Source organism: Anarrhichthys ocellatus, unplaced genomic scaffold (assembly GCF_004355925.1).
Source record: "Anarrhichthys ocellatus isolate YVR2014 unplaced genomic scaffold, GSC_Weel_1.0 scaffold48, whole genome shotgun sequence".
NCBI classification, from domain to species: Eukaryota; Metazoa; Chordata; class Actinopteri; order Perciformes; family Anarhichadidae; genus Anarrhichthys; species Anarrhichthys ocellatus.
The window spans coordinates 883,214-906,499 of record NW_022280078.1 but is presented as its reverse complement, the minus strand read 5'-3'; the positions used below and the strand labels follow the sequence as shown (position 1 = coordinate 906,499).

The 23,286-nt window shown below is 36.5% G+C and overlaps 2 protein-coding genes across 2 annotated transcripts in view; both read left to right on the top strand.

Moving 5' to 3' along the window:
- The window catches only part of LOC116395627 (complement factor H-like), a 15,268-nt gene extending 4,412 nt beyond the window's left edge, over positions 1 to 10,856 (top strand). Inside the window, exons 9-20 of the mRNA XM_031869654.1 lie at positions 406 to 603; positions 1,085 to 1,367; positions 4,796 to 4,805; positions 4,959 to 5,043; positions 5,275 to 5,466; positions 6,015 to 6,120; positions 6,579 to 6,655; positions 7,383 to 7,574; positions 7,805 to 7,852; positions 9,380 to 9,565; positions 10,041 to 10,220; positions 10,519 to 10,856. Coding sequence (XP_031725514.1) covers positions 406 to 603; positions 1,085 to 1,367; positions 4,796 to 4,805; positions 4,959 to 5,043; positions 5,275 to 5,466; positions 6,015 to 6,120; positions 6,579 to 6,655; positions 7,383 to 7,574; positions 7,805 to 7,852; positions 9,380 to 9,565; positions 10,041 to 10,220; positions 10,519 to 10,712 — 1,751 coding nt within the window. The 3' untranslated portion in view covers positions 10,713 to 10,856. The remainder of the gene's footprint in view (positions 1 to 405; positions 604 to 1,084; positions 1,368 to 4,795; positions 4,806 to 4,958; positions 5,044 to 5,274; positions 5,467 to 6,014; positions 6,121 to 6,578; positions 6,656 to 7,382; positions 7,575 to 7,804; positions 7,853 to 9,379; positions 9,566 to 10,040; positions 10,221 to 10,518) is intronic.
- Positions 10,857 to 12,012: 1,156 nt separating this feature from the next.
- LOC116395682 (complement factor H-like) lies at positions 12,013 to 22,285 on the top strand. The gene is made up of 11 exons (XM_031869747.1): positions 12,013 to 12,237; positions 12,941 to 13,123; positions 14,273 to 14,378; positions 14,561 to 14,637; positions 14,803 to 14,985; positions 16,366 to 16,548; positions 16,648 to 16,842; positions 16,991 to 17,170; positions 19,605 to 19,772; positions 21,343 to 21,522; positions 21,937 to 22,285. Exons 1-11 carry the CDS (start codon positions 12,168 to 12,170, stop codon positions 22,128 to 22,130), a joined length of 1,719 nt encoding a protein of 572 aa, XP_031725607.1. The 5' UTR covers positions 12,013 to 12,167; the 3' UTR covers positions 22,131 to 22,285.
- Positions 22,286 to 23,286: the final 1,001 nt, after the last annotated feature.

The window sequence follows — 23,286 nt, the reverse complement described above, 5'->3', positions numbered from 1 at the left end:
GTTAGTGGTTCGCTAAGATCTGCCACCTGTTCTTCTAACAATTGTCTTGAGCATGCATCTTATTTTATCTTTTTTCTCTATTGCAAAATGTCAAACATGTTTTTTATTTAATTTAAAACTAATAATCTACTTTGAACAGACAAATAGTTAGCACTCATTAACCTACAGCTCCATGCCTCATTTCCATCGTTACAACTTGTCTGGCCAAAATAGCTTTCCTTTTTTTTTCATCCTTAACGGGTTATACATGTGTATATTATGAGAGTTTTGTTAAATGATCAATATTCTGTGGTGCTCATTCTGGAGCACCACAAGGTCTGACATGAGAAGTACCTTGCTTCCTTCTGAAATTAAATTGTTTCAAAATATTTGAATTTATCCCGAAAACCTGGAAGGTTTGGTAAGTAATTCATAATTTTATTGACTTTGTTTCAGGGACACCGTGTAAAAAACTTCACATCGACAATGCACAAATTACCAACAATGAAAAGGATAATTACAGGCCCAATGAACATGTCCAATATGAATGCAGGAACGACAATAAAACAGTTTTTACTGTTACCTGTGAGCAAGATGGCTGGACAGGGATAAAGAACTGTTCAGGTAAGAACATAACGGTACAACAAATATAGTTGTTTTAGGGATAATGTGTGACTGGAGTTTCTATGTTTTGATAGCAATAGAAATGGTAAATATCTCCTAACAGCTAAAAAAATCTAAAATGCAATATTAATTTGATAACCCACAGTAACAAAATTAAAGATGTGTATTGTTGAACAATTTCTCCTTCATGCTCTGTTTCTCCCATCAACACAGACATGTCTGATAAGTGCTGCTCCTGAAGCACTTATTGATATTGATATATAGTCTGTAAATGTTTTCTCTCTTGTTTTATCAGACCAAGAATCTAAAGCTTTGCAAGTGGTGTTGTGAGGCTGTACTGTATTTAGACACAGCAGTGCTTTGATCCTAATGCCAGCATGCTAATATTCAAAATGACAATAACAGCGTCCAGCATGTTAACTATCTTAGTTACGCGCGTAGGCATGCCAACAATTGCTATTTTACCGTTGATGCTATCTGAATATAACTTATTTTTGTTGTTGTTTTTCACTGTTGGAATGTCCGAAAGCTGTTGTACCACATGTATTTGGCGTTAGTCCAAACATTGACACACTGTTCTACACCTGCAATGAAGGGTTTAAACTTTCTACCAAAGGCTGGTGGGCTGAGGTCAAATGTAATGAAGGCCGGTGGTTTGGATTTGAACATTGCATTGGTAAATCATCTTTAATCTACTACACGTCTAGTTGTAACCTGCATCAAGTAATCCAAAAAATCTACTTGAAGCTGTACATCACTTTTAAGTAAAACATTTAGTAAGGAATAAGCAAAGATTTCCTAAGCATATAAACGATGAACGATTCTGAAAGAGACGTCGAACCCACTCCCACGTACTACATTGACAGTGAACGCATCTTGCCCCATTCCTCATACCTGATATGGATGCACAGCAGCATATTTTTGTTTTAATAGGCTTATGAACAATTCATATGTTAGTTTAAATTTGTTTTTTTATGTCACATATTTGATGCAGACTAATTTTGAAAGAAGTAATTTTGTTATTGCTAGAATCACGTTTGTTAGCAACAATATACAGACCTAAATGTTTGTAATGATGATCTCTCTAGCGAATACAACGTGTGGAGAAATTCCTGTGATTGCTAATGGTGACGTGACACCTCCACCTTTACAAAGTCAAACCGCACGGATTGATTGTAACGAAGGATACCACGCACAGGTTTACCACTTAACTTGCAGCGAGGGAAACTGGCTTTCAAATGGAGTATCCCCCAAAACAATCTGTACACATGAGTCATCTTCAGTCTAATTCTATCAGATGTAATTAAGTGTGTTTATTTAAAAGATTACACGGCATAACCTAATGCTCTACGTGTTTTCAGGTCTTGCAGCAACTGGCGTTCCTTGCAACCCACCACGTAAAGTTGACAATGCTGTTGTTCAGGCTTCATATCAGAAGGAATACTTGTCTGACTCTGCAGTAACATATCAGTGCCGTCATGATTATACTATATCGGGTGCAGACACAATTCGATGCAAAGATGGCCGATGGGAGGAGAAAAACACTACGTGCACACGTGTACGTACAAAAGTATTTCACAAAGTCGCAAACAGGAAGCTTTAAGCCGATTTCAGATTTAAAGATATGTTATATATGCTGCGTGAATATATACAAAAAATGAGATTTAAGTTTGCCAGTTTTGTGTTTATACAGTATAGTGATTAGGTTTGACACCACAATTGAAAAAAAAAAAACATACTTGGTACAATGTTACTTGGACAACAATATTTGTATATTTATATGGATTGACATAGAACCCATATTCATTTAGATATCTTGAGGTGAGAGGCCAAGGGACCCCTGAGAACCAATTTTTCCCATGCCAAAATTGATAGTGTTATTTAGCCCCCTTCCTGACCAGCTAGTAACAAGGTTGGTACCATTGGATTTCTTTGGTCATCCAGTTTCATACAATACCAATATATTCAATCTGGCTTTAAAAAATAATGTAATTGTCTGGCATCCCGCGGGTATCGGGGTTCATACAAAACAAGGGCAAGTCTTCAGTCAGGAAAGAGTTTTATTGCAAAAACTAGACCGATTATTTTGAAATATTCTAACCCACTGCATGTTGACATGTTATGCTGAACACAAACATTTTCTCCCACAGCTTCCAACCAGCAGTGATGCCGATTTTGTTCGTGGTCCAAAGAAGTCTCAATAATAACGCCATGTGTGTATTACTCATACTGATGTATCGTCTTGATACATTATACATATGGTCTTTGGACATTGAATGACTGAATCAAGTATCTGTGTAATAAAGTGATTTTAAATCATAAAGCTTTGCCATATTGAATGAAAGACAATGACATTTCAAAGGCTTTATTTTGTCTTTTTATTGATTATGTTACGAAACCAGGCCTTTAATTACTAAATGGTGTTGAAGGTGTTAAAATTGTCGTGCCACGCTTTGTGTTGGTGCAGAATAAGTAGTTTTAAAAAGAAATGTGAAGAGATTTCTTACAACCACAGACCCAATCAATTCCTATGAATACATGCACTGTGTCAACAGCAGCTTCAGGTTTTTAAAACTGTCAGATGTCTCCCTCAATAGTGTAACTCGCCAGTTATGTGAAGTTTGAATTTAAGGATTATCTCATACATTTCAGTTACCCAGCACTGTTTTTCATGGAAGTGCAATTATGAAAATACCTGAGGAAAAGAAATAAGTTAACCTTTGTCAAAATATGAATAAATGACATTAAATCAACACACTTTGCCAATCCCTCTTTTTGTAAAATGCTGGTCAACTGTAGCAATAAAACATAAAATGCTTCTTATAATGATGTGGAATCTTTCTAATCACGTCCAGAGGGACAAAACAGCATTTATAGATCAAACACAGTGCACTCCCATTACAGTTGTCAACATGTAATAATATTGATAACCGTGATTTCTGTAGCACACCTCTATAACATTTTACAATAATTCATTGTGAATAACGTAATTTATTATACGTACATTATTTTATTACAGACATGCAGCATACATAACAATTACCAGGAAAACAGAATTCGAAAAATGCCTTTTGAGCAACGTTTTAGAGGGAGGCAGTGATTCAGCAAACTTCTTGGTGCTTGGAACGTTTGCTTATGTATCAGCACAATAGTGTTTTTTCAGTCTGATCATGCAAGGCAGCTTTATAGCTCTTTTCAAACAAAGTGACAATTTAAAGTGCTTTACGTTGGCAAAAAAGCATTAAGAATGACATTCAAAAACGATAAGCAATGAAAACGTTTTTAAATATTAGATTGAATAAAATAAAATACATTAAATTAAATATAATTCAAATACAAATACAGTTAGAGAGCAGTTACAGTTTAGTAATAAGTTGTAAGTTGCTCAAATGCAACAAATAAAATAAAAGTGAAGTAGAGTAACCTGTCAATAAAACAGGAGAGTTTTTAAAATTAGATTTGAAATGTTTGTTGTGCTAAACATTTAACCTTCTCTCTGTTAATCATTAACACGCTGACATCCAGTCTGGGTACAAAGTTAACCTGAAGATAGGTAGTGGTCAGAATGGGGGTTCAGCAAGCTGAATGTTGGTCAATACAATGTCCTAAAAATAAAAGTGATGCATGTTTTGAGAAATTCAATGGTGAAATTTTCTCACCTGCATTGATGTACTTTTAAGTATGAATCACTATAGTGCAATATAAACAGTATTGCTCTCTCAGTACCATTTACTCTAATTATTTTATTGACTGATTGTTCAACTTAACGATTTTTTAAATGGACTTTGCACAAGTGTCAACACTGTTCATGAAACAGTGAATGTGGTAATCAAACTGGACAGAAACTATTTCATCATCAGCAGATACTCACAAACATCAGCTTCAATCAAAACAATTTATATTAGGCTGCCCTTACGCTGTCGTGTATTAGACATATTATTTGTTTTTGTCCTTGTTGTTGATCCTGTCAGGTCAAACCTGATGCAATTCATCATAAATGTTTCCTGAGGACCGTTCCAAAAGTGTATATGTTATCAGAAAGTATCATATTTTCTAGCTGAAAAGCAAATTCCCTTACAGGACTTCATTCATGAATTTGATTGGATACTAAAGATGTGCATTATGAAGAGTCTATGGATTGATTTATCAGTGCACAGAGGATACTCTACATGGACTTTTCTGGAACTTTTAGGATTGCTTATGTGAGGTGCGTGCTGTGTGTTTTTCCATGCGTCATGTTGTATTCATAAAGCCTTGTGCAATCCCACGGGGCAGTCCATGTTCTGTCCCTTGGTACCCCCTGAGGACTACAGCTGGGGACAAACAAAGAATACAGTTTGTGACATACAATACAGTTAGACTTGGCCAAAATGCAATTGTCTTTCATCCTTCTGTTTCTCCAACTGTGGAGGAACGTGGACGTCTCTTTATCACAGAATGGTAAGACACTCGGAAAGTGCAAATGGTTGTTAAGTTAAAAGAAACAGGATCTGAAGTGTGTATGTTGTGGTTGGCGTATTTACAGTATAGTGCACAGTTATGTTTTTTCCCAGCCACATATTTAAAGATCTTCTGATTCACATGTTGTGATATGACTCTGACTGGCGTCTTTAGTGTACAATTGTTGAGAAGACCAATTTCCTCTTTTCTTCACATGTTGCTGTTTGTTAGCATGTTCAAAGCTCCCAGATGTTCCTCACTCCCATGTGTCAGAAGACACCAAAAAAGCCGTCTACCACGAGGGAAACGTGATACATTTCACTTGTGATACTGGTTATATATCAGGTCCAACCATTACTTATGTATGTAGTCCTACAACCAGAGGCTGGTTGCCAGCCCGTCATGGTCAAGGAACGTGCTACTGTGAGTTAAATGTCTTTCTGCTCGACTCTTTCTTTCTTTCCATTTTGAGTGACCGCAGTAATCAGGTTACAACAAATGTGAATCCTTTGATATGCTGGAATTCATTATCTTTTCTTCTAAAATCTTGTTTGACTGTTTTTTGACAGATTATTGTGTGCAATTAATTGTCTCGAGATGATAATTACATATTTTCATGCTATTATTTGGGAAATGTCTGAATAACTTATCGCATAACTTAACTGTTATGGTACTGAGAGTTGAAATATGCTGCTTTATGTTTTGGGCAACAATTTCCAGCAACTAGACATCAATATGTTTCTTCAAAGCAAAAACAAATAGCATGGTTACTGCACAATGAAGAGTTATTATTATGTTATTATTCAACAAACAAAGTTGAAACGAAATCACGTCGCTGTCAGTTTACTGGCGCTTTCAACTAAAATGCATCAAAGAAGCGTGAAATGATAACATTCAAAATAGGATTTGAAAAATCATGTTAGAAAATGTTTGGTTGAGGAATGATCTCTTTTTTTTTGTTTTTCTTTCAGTAAAGCCATGTGAACTTCCTGATGAAACTCCCAATGGCTATTATGAAATTATCAACGGTGAAGAGTTTGTATTTGGAACCACAATCAAATACTTTTGTAATGCAGGGTATGTGCATTTGGAATGATTCATAAAAACAATTATTTATTTAAAACACAGTATAATGTAGATGTAAGCAGATATAAGGACATTCTTTAAATGTTTTTAATGATTGTCAATGTTTTATATGATTATGTGTAAGTTAGATTATATATGTTATTGTAATATATTGTCAATCTGGTGCAGCAGCTACAGGTTTCACATGAGGAGTTATTGTGACAAATGTATTTCTAAAAGCAAAGAAAAGTTTCCATATGTGCTTACGACTACATTATATTGTGTTATACGCTATGTATTACTTGTTTATATTCTGCTTATAAATATTTGGGTTCAAATAAAGTGTTACAGACGCGGCATAACTATTTTTGAATGGTGTATAAGACAACAGAAAAAGAGCTATCAACCTGGCACATTGTTTTTCTCTGCTCGATCATTTATGATTAACACTAACGTACTGTTCTTTGTAGGTATCAAATGGTGAGTAAGGATGCCACCAGGACTTGTTTGATGGACAAATGGACCAATCATGTGCCAATATGTGATCGTAAGTCTTGGTAACAACACAGCAGCAATTTTGTTCAAAGAAAGATTTTATTAAGCAAAACTCCCGTTCATTTTGACATCATAGACGTTGTTACATAACTCAAAGTTGAAGCACTTCTATGGCGTATGATCGGCATGAAACTCTCCCGGCTGAATCATTCGTACGATAGATTAATAACCGTATATTCAAATATCTGGTTCTGGTTTGATGAAAAGTCAATGGTACAAACCTGTGTATATTAAAACACTTTTAGGTAGGGGTTAATTACAACTCCCACAGTGCATTTTGGCAAGAAAGCTCCCCTCACTGGTATGTGCTTCAACGGCTGGTGGAAGATTACGCTTTGGGGAAAAAATATTTTAAAATCTGCAGCTTCAAACAATTCACTTTTGATTTTCTGGGTCAATTTTGGATGAATTCAGCAACTAAGGTGCTGTGTTTTCTTCACAACTGCAACACCAAAGCTTTTTGAATTGTGGTTCAAACCTCTCACTGGCTTCTACAACCGCTCAGTGGTACTGTATTTAAGCAAATGTATACCACAAAACGTGATTTTTCAGAAACAAAGCTAAAATGAATTAAATTGTTGGTCACGACATAACTATCCAGGGTCGTTACATTATCTATAGGAGTCCTGTGTTTCTATGCTAAATAACAATGAGTTAAATACAACGTCCTCCCACTTTTTTCCCTTCATTGACCTAACCGACTCTTTGTGTTTACTCAGCTTTGAGCTGCGAGCTCCCACCCGTAGACGAAGGTGTTACGGTAAAAGGTTTACCGGAAAATGAAGGTTCCATACTTCCTGACCGCTTCCTCACGTTCAGCTGTGATGGTCCTGGGAAGTTTCTGAATGGCAGTTCAGTGCTGATATGTGGTAAAGATGGACAGTGGGATAATCCATTCCCCTCTTGTGAAGGTAAAGCGTTTAAGATGCAAATAATAATTATGTAAACATTTATGTAATCATTTTTAATTATAGATCATGTTACAATACACTAAAATGGCTGCATACCTAACCCTAACCCTGTGGGACGTAGACCCCAGGAAGAGTAGCTGATTCCCTGGTAACAACTAATAAGAATCTGAATAAACAATAAACTGTCCACTGAGTTTTTAATTTGATAATTTCTGTTTTATTCTCTCCAGACAGCACTCCTGCAGTTCACCGGATGCAGCCTCATCTCAATGCTGATGGTAATAAAATGATAATAGATAAGATGATACATTTACAATAGAAATAGTCTCAAGAAATTAAATGTTTACAAACTGAGAATTTGAGGAGTGGAATGCGGCCTTTCCAATTTACACTGGTACGTTCACTTTTCATTAGAGGTTAATCCTATTTACATTGATGTTTTAATTTGCATATTTGGGTTAACCCATCTTTTTTGAGAGACACACAGGACATGGAGGTAGACTTGTGAGAGACGTCCAAGGTCACATTTAGCTCAAAGCATCAAGCATCAGGTCAAAGCTAAAACGGAAACTTAAAGGCATTTTTATCACAGGTGCCTTTTCCATTTAAGAATCTGTATATACTGTATATATACCAATAATTAATCCTATAATTACTGGGGGGTTTTGGCCATTTGGAGGCACAGGAATCAAACTGTGGTACAACCGTGATACAGATCAACTTTTGAGTTGATAACTTCTTAGGAAAAAGTTGCCTGTTTACACATATAGCAGAAATAAGAGTAACCTTTGCATTCATTTGGAGTTGTGTTTCTGGCCATCGAGCAAATGAAAGTCAAATATTCACTCTTCTTTTAGCTCTGTTTTTGGCCTCCACCATAGACTGTCTATGTATGGTGTACAGTGAATATATATATTGACTTACTCACCCATAGGTTTCTGAAGAACCCTTTTAAAGCTGTTGCCATCTTTGCAGAAACGACACAGCCTAAAATAGGCAATTAGGTGCATCACCGGTGGAGCTAGCAGCTAATGACCTGAGACAGCACTCACCTGTCAGTCAAAACGGCCACACCCTCAATTATGCCTAATTTTAAGCCTTAATAATTTAAAAGGGTGAATTGTACAACACATGTTTTTTAAATCTCCCTCCCTTCATGAATGCGGACAAATATATGTACATTTTTTGTACCAGGCTGTGAACGTCTATTTCTGCTGTAAAGTTGGGGGTCTATGGAGATTGACTGACTTTTGGAGCCTGCTTCAAGTGGCCATTTGAGGAACTGTAGTTTTAAGCAATTCCACGTTGGCTTCATTTCTTAGCACCAGTGGTTGCCGCTTGGTCTTCACCAAATCATACGAAAAGAATCTGGTTATTTAGCTGCTAAATGGCGCACTATGTTCATCAGCGAATCACTAACTGTGTCTGCTGTTTGTTGCTGAGTAAACAGTAAAGTTGCAGACCAGAAAAACAGCGAAGACGTTATAAAGCTCAACAGAGCTGAGGGTTTGACAACAGACCTTTTCAAATGAAAGTCATGTGATCCAAGTATTAATTATAGACTCTTAGATGAAAAACAAACATGTCCTTAGATAGAAACTAGTGACCAATGCCTCTACCGACTTCTACAGTATTTTTGTATAATTCAAATAAGTAATACATTTACATACATTTGCATACAGATGTAATCTTTCAGAAATATCATTGATCAGATTTGGGTTCATGAAATCCAAAAAGTCTGATCTTAAGTCTAACATGCTGCAGCTTTAACCTCTTGATTAAACAGATTCTCTTCTTCAAAACAGAAAAATGCAAATTTCCAGGTGTTCCAGACGGCGTGCTCCTCAACACACATGTACCAGACAATCAACTAAGACAAGGACAAAACTTGAGGTTTGAATGCATCAATCCTAAAGACACTCTTCATGGGAAGGCAATAGTTGAGTGTTTAGCAGGCGGAGAGTGGAGTGATCCCTTCCCAACATGTGGAGGTAAATCAATACTTTTCTTGTCCCCATGCTCCATGTCTAGGGAAATGATGGCAATAGATGATCCATGACCCAATTGTCAGTTGTCTCCCACAATGCACTGCAATCTTAGAGTGCATGATTTGCTCTGTTTACCCTGCCCTGATACATATTATCTTTGTGCTGCTATTTTTTTCCCCAAGTAAATAGAAGTGATTCTTCGCCTTTGTGTTTAGTCATTCATAAAAATGATTGTAACTTAAGACAGTTTCACCAGGAATTTAACTTAAAAAAAGTTGAATTAAAACCTCTCTAAGAGCCCTGAACATTAAAACCTTCATGAAGGTAGCTGTGTATTAAACTGTTTTAGTTTTTGCTCGGTTAAGGCCAATAAACTGGCAGTGTGTACACACAGACTTCATTAAGGAAAAGACAGAAAAAGCTTTTTTGGGACTGACTCATTTGGTTTTATTTTTGTGTTTTTTTTACATTCTTTTAGCTCCTTTGGGTTGTGGGACGTCACCACCCCTTACAGACGGAGACACCACAGAAACTCTAAGATTCCAACACCGCCATGAAGAAAGGGTTCAATATCGCTGTCAGAACTACTATACCATGGAGGGTGAGCCTTACAAAACCTGCATCAATGGGGAATGGATTGGACGGATCAGGTGTCTAAGTAAGTAACAATTCACAGACATTTTTCATGTGGCATTCTGTGAGGATTTTGCAAACGCAAAACTGATATTCTGGTTCCCAGTGTTTGCATGTAGTGGCTTGATTAATATTAACAGAATATATTAATTATACAGGGCCATTACACAGTGTAGCATTTATTTAGTTCTTATGTAGCTTCAATCTAAAAAGGTTTATAATGAAATAATATAACAGAATCGTTATTGTCAGAATTGTATATGCAGTATGCTGTATAGTCATTCCCCATTAATACAATTCTGCTCATCTGTTATCTTTTGCAGAACCCTGCACTGTGGATGAAGAAGCCATGCGCTCGCATAATATTGACTTCAGATATGGATCTCAACTTAAGATATATTCACGCCATAATGATCATATAACTTTCAAGTGTACCGAAAGAAGAATACCTGTCGGCACATCGGGCATGCGTTTCCAGTGTGTTGACGGTGAGATGCACCTGCCCACTTGCCAGTAAAGGTTTTTAGTTAACTGGATGAGATATAAACATGAGCCAGGGGGACGACCAAAGTAAAGAGTTAGACCAGTGATATCCTGATCCAGTGGCTATGCTTCAGTGCTCTGTGTGGTCATTTTAATAAAACATACGTATTTCCCCTTGTTTTCTGCCTCGACTTGTATGATGAGACTCAAGTCTGTTTGTCCCATCTTTATGTGCTTAAAGGAAGGTTCAAGTGAGCTGTTTTGAAACTGTTCTTCTCTGGAAGAGAAAACAACAACAAGATAATATCCAGAATATTGATGCAGCACAATAACTTACACAACTTGGCCTCCTTCCTGATAATGACAATGTCTGGTCTTAGAAGTTAAGAGCGTTGTCTACGACCGCTTTTACGAATACTTTTACAAAAGGTTTCCCAAATGCTATTTCATTTCTACATGGGTTTCTCTAAGCAGCACTTAAGATCAAGCACATTGTAATGACTTGTATTTTATTCAAAGAAATTACTACCACCAAGTATTAAGTTAAGGTGGTACAGGTTTTTACCAGTTTTCTCCCAGGTTGTGCAAAAACTGCCACCTAGTGTTAAGTGCAGATGATGCAGTGTTCACCTGCTATGTGTCGTTTTGTTGTCCTTGTCCCTCGCTGTTTCCATTTTCGATTTCTGTCTAAGTACATTTAGAGAGATGCAAAAAAAAGTCAAATCCCTTTTATATGCATGTATTATTGGCTAATAAAGCTAATTCTGAAAATATACCATCAGGAAAGTCTAATAATAGTTTGAAATATGCATCAGCCAAACAATTTTGTGCCACTTTTCTTCATTGTTAGTTTTGGTCTTTCATGATATTCATAATTTCGCATTTGTAGAGAAAAACAGGTAATCTTTAAATATTGAAAGTCAACACTTACTTGAAGCACAACGTGCGTTGAATCTTTACACATTTTGCCAAAACTAGAACCATGTTTTAGAGGCCTAAACCCAACAGCATGTGAAACACAGCATGGAAAGCCCGGTCTCCAGTATTAAAGTCCTGTGCTTTGTTCACCCAACCTCCCATCCTGACTTCCTCCAGAGGACTTCTCTGCAGAACGTCTCACTTCCTGAATTGGTCAAACATTGCTGCTGAGCATAATCTAGGCAGCAATCTCTAATCGCGAGCCAAAGTCTTTATTAGAATTTAAAACTGTAAATTTATCTAAACAACTTCTTAAACTATGATATACATATGTCTTTACAGCTTTTTATGAACAAGACTGAGAGGAGCCTGAACAAATATGCTGTATGCATAAAGGATGCTGTACGTAAGCATTTCTGGAATGTCCAGTGATGCAAACAGTTTGTGTTTGTGTGTTGCAATGAGACATGCATTGTACAATCCCACTGGGCAGTCCATGTTGTGAACCTTATTGCTCCCTGAAAACTCAAACACGCAGGAATTCTGCTCAGGAAACGCTTGTCTAGAGACCATGCTGTTGTCTGTAATCCTTCTGTTTTTCCAACTGTGGGGTAATGTGGAAGTTTCTTCATCACAGATTGGTAAGTCGGAGTTGTTTCATTACTGAAGTGTTATCATTTAGCTTTGTGGATAAACAGCGTTTAGCTTAAACTACAGATTTATGCAGAGAAGAGAAAGACGCCTTTGTAAATTGCATGTTTCGATTTGTGGTATTTCCTTAATACTGGAAGAATTAGTGCATGTGTGAAGGGGATACATTTACTTTCTCTCTCAATATTAGATGTGTATACTTAGAATTATTTATATTCTGATGTTTCCATTTAACTAAAAAAATTGGCATTTGGGGATTATAAAGAGTAACGGCACCCAATAAAAGTTGTTTATCTTTTTGGTGGACGTGACTCATAGATATGAGAAGAATAACCTGTACGTTATATTGGTATCTGATATGTGGATTTTCAAATGGCCGTGTTTGTGTACACATATTTCATTAACACTCACTAGTGTAAAAGTGCTGCGGTTTGAGCAGATGCCAGTTTTTCTGCGCTGTCCTTCCTTGTATTTCCTTTTCAATGTTGATAACTTCCATTTTTCTTTGCTTTATTGTTAGCCTCTCAGCATTGTGGTCATTTGTTTATTTTATTTTCTATTGTCATATGTGTTGCATGCAGCTGAAAATAACTTTGGATGAGCCAACCCTACACATTTTTGCAGTACTGTACATGCGCCATATGTGACAATGTGTGTAATCTCATCCTCTTTCCCCATGATGTTCTTTGTTAGAATGCTTAACGCTCCCAGATGTTCCTCATGCCAACATTTCAGAAGAGACCAAAAGAATTGATTACCAAGGAGGACATGTGATACATTTCACATGTGAACCTGGTTACAATACATCCGGGCCAACTATCAGATATGTTTGCACGAGTGAGGGCTGGCTGGCAGTCCAACAGGAATCCTGTTCCCGTAAGTTGAATGGCTTTCTGTTAGACACTTTCACCACCAACAGAATGAATACTGTTGTTGTTGACCCCTGGGTGTATTACAATATGTAGCAAGATTACAGGAAATGGGGTAAATAACATATCTAAAAGATACATTTCCATTTTAGATTCTCTTTAGGGGAAAAAGTCAAGTCTCTCTTAGACATGCCCTTCATTACGTAAATGTAATGGCAAATGTTTTCATGTTTAAAAAAGTCATTTTATTGATTGCAATTTGATGAGGTTCAACTTAGTAACATTTTCATGATATTCCAAACACAGCTCAGGTCTCAATTTGATGCCATTTCATGAACAAAGTCTTGGTACTTGGAACGGTTGACTTATGTATGAGCACAATAGTGTTTTTTTCAGTCTGATCATGCAAGGCAGTTTTATAGCTCTTTTCAAACAAAGTGATAATTTAAAGTGCTTTACGTTGTCAAAAAAGCATTAAGAATGACATTTAAAAACGATAAGCAATGAAAACGTTTTTAAATATTATATTAAATAAAATACAATACAATAGAATATACCAGAATTACAGTTAGAGTGCAGTTACGGTGTAGTAATAAGTTGTAAGTTGCTCAAATCAAATGCAACAACTAAAATAAAAGTGCAGCAGAGTTTGTAATTTACATTTAAAACGTTTGTTGGGCTAAATATTTAACCTGCTCTCTGTTAACCATTAACACACTGACATCCAGTCTGGGGACAAAGTTAACCTTAAGCTAGGTTGTGGTCAGAATGCTGAATGTTGGTCAATACAATGTTTCAGAAATGTAGGAAACAAATTGATATTGATGAATGTTTTGAGAAATTCAATGGTGAAATTTCCTCACCAGCATTGATGTACTTTTAAGTATGAATCACTATAGTGCAATATAAACAGTATTGCTCTCTCAGTACCATTTACTCTAATTCTTTTATTGTTCAATTTAACGATTTTTACAATGGACTGTCAATAATGAAACAGTGAATGTGGAAATTAAACTGAACAGAAACTATTTCATCATCAGCAGATACTAAAATATCGTACTGCATATTATTGAATGGAGGTCCACCTGTATCATCACTGTATTTTGAGCCTTAGAAATATATTTACCCACATTCTCTTTCATTCTTATGTTTTAAGCGAGATCATGTGGCCATCCCGGGAAGGCCCCGTTTGCAGATTTTCATCTGGAAAAGGGAGACGATTTTGTCTTTGGGTCACAAGTTGTGTACACCTGCAACAAAGGGTATGAAAATATGTATAAATACAATTGTATACTGTTAATTTGTATGTTTACTTATATCTTTGTGCTTTGCTTTGTACATATTATTCTGTGTCACTATACCGTGCATAACAAGAGGTGCAGTTTAAGTTTGACTATTAATAAGCCATTTCCATTATCCATGTTCTACATAATACTCCTTTCAGTTATCAAATGGTCAGTCGCACAAAATACCGGCGTTGCATGTCTGAAGGCTGGGATGGTGTGGTTCCTGTCTGTGAAGGTAAAGCTGAAATAAAGGATCATATTTGTTCAGTACCTTACATACGAGGGGAAATGTCACTGTGTCAGGGAATATTGAAAAACTGTATTTCTTACGTGCTTATAGTTTGAAACGTTTGAAAGTTTTTTGGTCATCCAATTTATGATTTATTTGTTTTCCTTCCAGCCCAACAGTGCCCAGTGATTCACGTGGAACAGAATGTCCAGGTGATTGGGGACCCAGAGGAAGCAACCTATGGCAATGTAGTTCAATTCAGCTGCAAGTCCCGCACTGAAATCCTGTCTGGGTCACAAGAAATGTATTGTGATGAAAATGGAGAATGGCGTGGACAAATTCCTACATGCAAAGGTACAGCAGGCTTTCCAAAATTACTTCCTTTTTAGTAAAAGGGTGAAAGTATAGGCAAAGGGGAAGACAGGAACACACAAATACAAACATAACCCACCATGGGATGTGCCGGGCCAATTACAAAGACTCTTCGCATTTCTCCTTTTTGTGCCTCCTTGTCTCCTCTCTGTTCCGCCCTTTTGTCTGTGATTCGGAAATCAACTTCATCTTGAAGGATGTTTCGATTCCTAAAATACATCGCGAGGAAAGAAGAGGCTTGCCGGTGGAGCTTAGATCGTGGGTGCACAGGTGTATCCTTTGCAGAAGTCTTATCAGCGCCTGTATAAAAGCATAAAAAGTTCAAACCTGTCTCATTCAAAATTATGATCCCATACAACTAAATTGCATTCTCAATTATGTTTTGAAGGAAACATACTCCCTGATTGCGGTCGCAATTTTCAACATGACGCTAACGTTGTAAATTGAAAACAAACACACAAAAAAACACAACCTTCTTTGTTAGGTTTAGTATATGGTTATGGTTTGGCTTCAAATAAGTACATGTTATGGTATCGAGGTTAAGGATGTGAATCAAAATAGGTGAATATTGACATTTGATTTCACACGGGACACAAACAGCGGTCTCCTGTGTGAAAGTCTTGTGTTTGTTTGACCCACCCATCCACTCTGACCTCCTCCCTTGGTGTACTTCTGCAGACTATGATTAGAAACATATTTGTGAAACAACAAAAACTAAGTTAATCCAGGAGAAAATAATTTTCCTAAAAAACGTATTTGTCAATGCAATTTTGTTAAACGGGAGACCAGGATGAAGGGGCATGCCAATGGACAGATGTTGCAGCTGCAAATGTCATATTGAATTGGTGTTGCTTTAAAATGACATGCAAAACATTTTGATTAACTCCTCTCTCCTCTGGTGGGAGGACTAAAGCACGAGGAGAGAGGCAAGGAATGGAATTGAAGATGTACAAACTGAACATTTTTGCTGAGAGAAGAACAATAAACTGCACTGATGTTTGCTGTACTTTCGACTGGTTTTGACAAAGGTTTAATATAACAACTCATAATATAGCACGCCTTATGTGCTGTGATTGGCTGTTACTACTGCGCTGTGATCTACACCGACCTGGTCAGTGGTCGCTCAGTGCTGCATCACATGTTGATAACCCGCTGATAGCGCCACTTTGAAAAAAAAAAATGAACTGAGAGGTTTCAGACTAATCTGCATTTGGGATTTGATCTGGCGATATGAGAATGTGAGAACCAAAAATACCTCCCAACTGAATGTTTCAGATATTATTTTACTCCAGAGTAAGGTCAATAATGATTACTGTGCATCCCCTTTTTATGAAAAAACATATATATATTTTTTTCCAACAGAGATAACTTGTGCAGTACCCGAGATTGAAAATGGTTTTGTGCCTGGAGATATTCCAGAGTACAAAGAAGAGGAGGTCCTGCACTTTCGTTGTGATGCTAGATATAAACCCACTGTAGGCAGACCTTCAAAATGCATCAAACATGGAATTAGAGCAGAGTGGAGCCCCACACCTGCATGTGAACGTAAGTATAAACTGAGTCATCCAGTTTGATGGTTATATCACACTGACAAGAGCAAATTGGTGCTAACAGATAATATGCTTAATTTCCCAACAAATGAAGCAATAAGATGTAGACTGACACTGCCGCCACAGAAGGGAACCAGGTATCAATCTCCTTCCAGAAATGTGTTTCTACCTGGTGACACAGTGAGAGTCATGTGTGGAGATAAGTACTGGATTTCACACCCTTGGGGTACCTCAGTAGTGACTACATGCAAAGAGGATGGAGAATGGACTTTCCACCCAGTGTGCCAAGGTATAAAACTACACGGCTTAGTGCCAGACACAGATTATGAGATTGCTGTTCTTTATTGTGTGTGTGTATGGTTCATTAATTTGTGATGAAGATGATGATCAATCTTATCTTTATTACTTAAGTTACGCAAGTCTTTCTCTTCTTCTAGAGGTTGTATGCAGTAATCAAAGACCACAGCATGTGTATCACTGGAGTGTTGAATGGCGCCAACGAATGACATTGGGTGAGACTGCAACATATTTGTGTGGGACGGGCTACAAGAAGACAGATGGTGCCACCTCGGCCAAATGCACCAGAGATGGATGGAATCCAAATCCACTTTGTCAAGGTATTGTGAAGTTTTAACTATGACATTACTGGTAATTTTGTATCCATATTTGGGAAAGCGGGGAAGGAGCTTTTGGTCCAGTTAGGATTTATTTATTTATTTAAAACCCTTGTGTTGTCCTCCCGACTGCCATACACCTGTTGTCCTCTGGGGTCAAAAATGGCCCCACCTGGTTTGACTTTTTTTAAAGCATACAGTATAAATTGTCAATCAATTCTGTTTTACACCTTTAGTCTTACTTCAGTCCAACACATTACCACAAATCGTTCCCTTCATTTTGGAATTTAGGGCCAATAGACCTTGTTTACATAAAAGTAGACCCTGTTTTTGAGTGAAAATACAATGAAACAATGAATTATTTTGACTTTATATTATTTTTTACTATTTGACTTATCACAGAGAGGTACATATCAAAGTTTTAGTGAGGATGCTGTTCTTGAATCATTTGAATTTTCTAAGCACATAATCACACCTGTTGTCAGGTTTGACTGTTTATAAAGCATACAGTATAAATTATCACCCACCTCTGTGTTTCAACTCCTTAGTCAACTTTATTCCAAGTCATTACCTGACATATAAAACATGTCAACATTCATTTCTGCAACATTTAAAACATTTATTTACCGTAATTGCTGTCTTCCACCAAAAATCGTAGGAACTAAGATCTGGAACTAAATCAGGAACTAAAAGTTCCTTCTCCAAGTTATGCAGTTACTTCAATATACTATTAATCTGCCTCGGTCCCAGTCTATGGTGCTCATTGCAACAGTTATCAGCCTTTTTCCAGAGAAAATCAAGCAATGCTGCTCTGTAGACCAGAGGTCTTCAACAGGGGGTCCGCAAAATTTTTGGTTGATTAGACAATTAAAAAAAAAAAAAAAAAAAGTTTTGTTTTTTTCTCTAAACATGAATCTGTCATTATTTTAATAGTTCAGTATTGTATGCAATATAACAGTTGTGTTTATGCATGGCAGTGGCACTAATAGGCCATCACTCATTTTTCGTTTCCACATTTATGTTTAAAATGAAAACATCAATTTGAATAGCTTGTTTGCATGATTATCATGCAATTGACAGACAATGTTGATATTGGCATTGGTATCAGCTGACAAGGTATGTTTATAAATGGCAGTGGCATGGCCTCCCTACTCACTGTACCTTGCACATGTTTAAAATGAAAACATGAATATATGAACCTGTGTATTATTTGAATAGCTTAGTATTGAATGCACAATAAAGAGGTGTGTTTATACATAGCACTAGGCCCAGTTTAATATAAAACACAATTTTATACAACATATATAGTCAGGAGGTCCCTGCTCCATCTCTCTATCAGTTGGGGGGTCCTTGGCCTGAAAAACATTGAAGACCCCTGCTGTAGACCAAGAAAAAAAAGATCCATATATGTAATGTTTCCTGGTACTCCACGCTCAATAACAAGGCTACAACACGTTCACCCCATTATACATCCCTCACCATGACATAAATAAAGAAAAAACTGGTGATCACATTGAAAAAGAAGCAAAATCAGGTGCCATATTTACAAGCATCTACACCAGGGTTGTCAAACTCGAGGCCCGCGGCCCGAATCCAGCCCGCCACGTCATTTTATGTGTCCCGCGAATCCGCCAGCAAAAAAAAAAAATAAATTAATTAATTAATTTAGAGTTAGACTTGATAATAAAAATATCCCCATAGTCGAAATTATGAGATAGATAGAAAGTCAAAATGATGAGATAGAAAGTCATAATTATGAGATACTTAAACACAACAGTGATAGAAGCAGCTCTTCATAGGCTACTCTGTATTTGACATGTGTATTGTGAGTACATTGAAGACTACTTTAAACGTGGCTTTACAACACATGAAATACTTCACGTGGGATTGTACAAATGCACCGTTGAAAGGATTTTAAGCTTTGAACAAAGTTATTGTAATAACTTGTGTTTGATATTTGTCTTTGTTATTTTCTTTAATAGTTTGATCTTTGACAGAGTAATGTAGGTTTCTTAACCCTGAATTAAAAGGATTTACGTAAGTTATAATAACAGAAATGTGCTGAAATATATTTTTACATTTATATAACTGCATGTACAATATTTTTACACTTGAATAAACAATAATCAAATGCACAGACAGTTATTTACCAATATGTTAGGAGTACTTACATTTACACAGTCTTACATTTACAACCGGCCCTTTGAGGGAAACATGATGCTGATGTGGCCCAGAGTGAAAATGAGTTTGACACCTCTGATCTACACCATCTTGCTTGTCTTATATTTGCACAACACAAGTACAATTTACTTTTACATCGGGGTGTAAAATATCTGAATACTTTACTTGTTGATGTGCCAACTCTGATATGACAGTAAAATGTCACTTTCAAGTCAGTGTACAGAATAACTACATTTTTTTATTATTATTTTTACAGAGATAACATGCAACAGTCAATCTTACGAGGAGGCAGACATTGATGGAGAGGTTAAGACCATATACGGGTACAGGGAGCAGGTCCATTATACCTGCAAGGCTGGTTCTGAGGGACGTTTTACTCTAACCTGTGAGAAAGCAGGTTGGATCGGGACTCCACAATGTAGAAGTAAGAAAATACAATACACAATATAGTTGAAAGGACGATTGTTGTTGTTTTTTCCCATCATTTTATCAACTTTTATTTTTCATGCTTCCACCACAATTACATTATTGTTTATCAGATTAGAATTGAATCGCTATGAATACATTTTGGGGCAAACATTGGTGTTTTTTTTATAGCAGCAAAGTAAAAAAATGCAGTTAGTGGTTCGCTAAGATCTGCCACCTGTTCTTCTAACAATTGTCTTGAGCATGCATCTTATTTTATCTTTTTTCTCTATTGCAAAATGTCAAACATGTTTTTTATTTAATTTAAAACTAATAATCTACTTTGAACAGACAAATAGTTAGCACTCATTAACCTACAGCTCCATGCCTCATTTCCATCGTTACAACTTGTCTGGCCAAAATAGCTTTCCTTTTTTTTCATCCTTAACGGGTTATACATGTGTATATTATGAGAGTTTTGTTAAATGATCAATATTCTGTGGTGCTCATTCTGGAGCACCACAAGGTCTGACATGAGAAGTACCTTGCTTCCTTCTGAAATTAAATTGTTTGTTTCAAAATATTTGAATTTATTTAGGGTTTGGTAAGTAATTGCATTGACTTTGTTTCATGAACAAAACATTAAAAAACTTCACATCGACAATGCAAAAATTACCAACAATGAAAAGGATAATTACAGGCTCAATGAACATGTCCAATATGAATGCAGGAACGACAATAAAACAGTTTTTACTGTTACCTGTGAGCAAGGTGGCTGGACAGGGATAAGGAACTGTTCAGGTAAGAACATAACGGTACAACAAATATAGTTGTTTTAGGGATAATGTGTGACTGGAGTTTCTATGTGTTGATAGCAATATAAATGGTAAATATCTCCTAACAGCTAAAAAAAAATCTAAATTGCAATATTAATTTGATTACCCATAGTAATGGAGGAGAAAAACATTACGTGCACACGTACGTACAAAATGTATTTCACAAATGGAATTTAAGTTTGCCAGTTTTGTGTTTATACAGTATAGCGATTAGGTTTGACACCACAATTTAAAAAATATATATAATTGGTGCTATCTTATTTTTTATTTTTTTTATATGGATAGACATAGAACCCATATTAATTTAGATATCTTGAGGTGATAGGCCAAGGGACCCCTGAGAATATGGCCATACCAATTTTTTTATTAGAATTTAAAACTGTAAATTTACTTAACGTAAACTATGATATTCATATTTCTTGAAAGCTTTTTATGAACAAGACTGATAGGAGCCTGAACAAATATGCTGTATGCATAAAGGATGCTGTACGTAAGCATTTCTGGAATGTCCAGTGATGCAAACAGTTTGTGTTTGTGTGTTGCAATGAGACATGCATTGTACAATCCCACTGGGCAGTCCATGTTGTGAACCTTATTGCTCCCTGAAAACTCAAACACGCAGGAATTCTGCTCAGGAAACACCAATAAACTGGCAGTGTGTACACACAGACTTCAATAAGAAAAATAATCAAAAGGCTTTTTTGGGACTGACTCATTTGGTTTCATTTTTGTGTTTTTTTTACATTCTTTTAGCTTCTTTGGGTTGTGGGACGTCACCACCCCTTACAGACGGAGACACCACAGAAGCTCTAAGATTCCAACACCGCCATGAAGAAAGGGTTCACTATCGCTGTCAGAACTACTATACCATGGAGGGTGAGCCTTACAAAACCTGCATCAATGGGGAATGGATTGGACGGATCAGGTGTCTAAGTAAGTAACAATTCACAGACATTTTTCATGTGGCATTCTGTGAGGATTTTGCAAACGCAAAACTGATATTCTGGTTCCCAGTGTTTGCATGTAGTGGCTTGATTAATATTGACAGAATATATTAATTATACAGGGCCATTACACAGTGTAGCATTTATTTAGGTCTTATGTAGCTTCAATCTAAAAAGGTTTATAATAATTATTATAATATTACAGTACATCTTTCACAGTTGGCTGGCCAGTAATGATTTATATGTTGAGTATTGTAACACTACATGTTAGCGATTACATTTGGGAAGACGTGCTTATCTATCAAGCTCTAAATATACTTTTTATCCAAGAAGAGCAATAATTGTATATGCAGTATAGTCATTCCCCATTAATACAATTCTGTTCATCTGTTATCTTTTGCAGAACCCTGCACTGTGGATAGAGAAGCCATGCGTTCGCATAATATTGACTTCAGATATGGATCTCAAGATAAGCTATATTTGGTCCATAATGATCATGTTACTTTCGTGTGTATCAGTAACAGAAAACCTGTCGACACATCGGGCATGCGTTGCCAGTGTGTTGACGGTGAGATGAACCTGCCCACTTGTCAGTAAAGGTTTTTAGTTAACTAGAAGTGATGGACCTGAGATGGATGAACAGAAATGTAAAAGTTTAACAACAATAGTTAGACCACTTAGTACAGAACTGATCTTCTGTGTCTACTTCAGTGCTGTCAACTGTGACACTTTTAATAAAACATTCATGTTCACTCAGTGTGTTTTCTTCTTCATATAAGAGAAAAGATCTATATATTTCCCCTTTAAGCATTTGGTTAAATAGAGCAGACACTACTATATATTAGTATGGCCTGCAATGCTGTTGAGCACAACAGTTCCCTTTTAAAGATTTATTTTTAATATATTCTTAATAAAACATTGAAATCATTAGGGATGAGGTATTCAGTATAGCAGGTACTAAATACACATCATTCTGCACAAAAACATGACTATAACAGTGCTGGAAGTATTGTAGTGCTGTTTTAAGGTACTTGTACTTTACTTACATTTTATGCTACTTTACACTTTACTCCACTTCCGATTGGTGACAGCTAGTTGCTAGTTACATTACAGATGAAGATTTAAGACTAGGAGTCCAGGCTCCCTTTGTGGGTTCAGAGAAATTTCCATTCAAAAATGTTCAGATGGTTACATTTAAATGACTGTTTAAGGCTTAAAGGTGCAAGATCTTGCCAGAATTCTTTAAAAAAAAAAAACAGAACTAACCTTATCAACAGAATGTGAAAAAGTAACCATTTTTAAGTTGTGTCAGGGATGTCTATGGATTGTGTTGCTACTGAAATGAGCATGCTAACCAGCTAGCCCAGGCTTGTTTAGTTTGATGTATGAAAATACAGGTTGTTTCTTCATTTCTGCCACTTTGGATTTAATTCAAATCAGGATAATAATGGACCATACAGCTCCCGGTTAGTGTCACAGTAAACTCAAAGTTGGCTAACATGTAGGCCGACATCACACATGAAGATTATGAGATAGCAGTGTTATTTTTTCCGGCTATCAAGAGTATTCCGGCAGTCTGGTCGAATTGTATGTATTCTTGTGCTGCTATTGGTTGTGGCGTGACTGTAAAGTTTGATTATATGGATCTAGTAGTAGTGGTGAAGTGCTGACCCCTATTTGTTTGGAGCATGTGGCCAGGTACTACACATTGGTAAAATGATCTATACAAATTACATCGTTTTCATAGTTTCTC

What these genes read in the sequence shown, in the direction of transcription:
- LOC116395682 (XM_031869747.1), top strand. Translation starts at nt 12,168, where the DNA reads ATGCTGTTGTCTGTAATCCTTCTGTTTTTCCAACTGTGGGGTAATGTG. An exon ending in TGTGGTTCCTGTCTGTGAAG is followed by an intron (nt 14,638 to 14,802) that starts GTAAAGCTGAAA and finishes TTTTCCTTCCAG; the next exon opens with CCCAACAGTGCCCAGTGATT. An exon ending in TTTCCACCCAGTGTGCCAAG is followed by an intron (nt 16,843 to 16,990) that starts GTATAAAACTAC and finishes CTCTTCTTCTAG; the next exon opens with AGGTTGTATGCAGTAATCAA.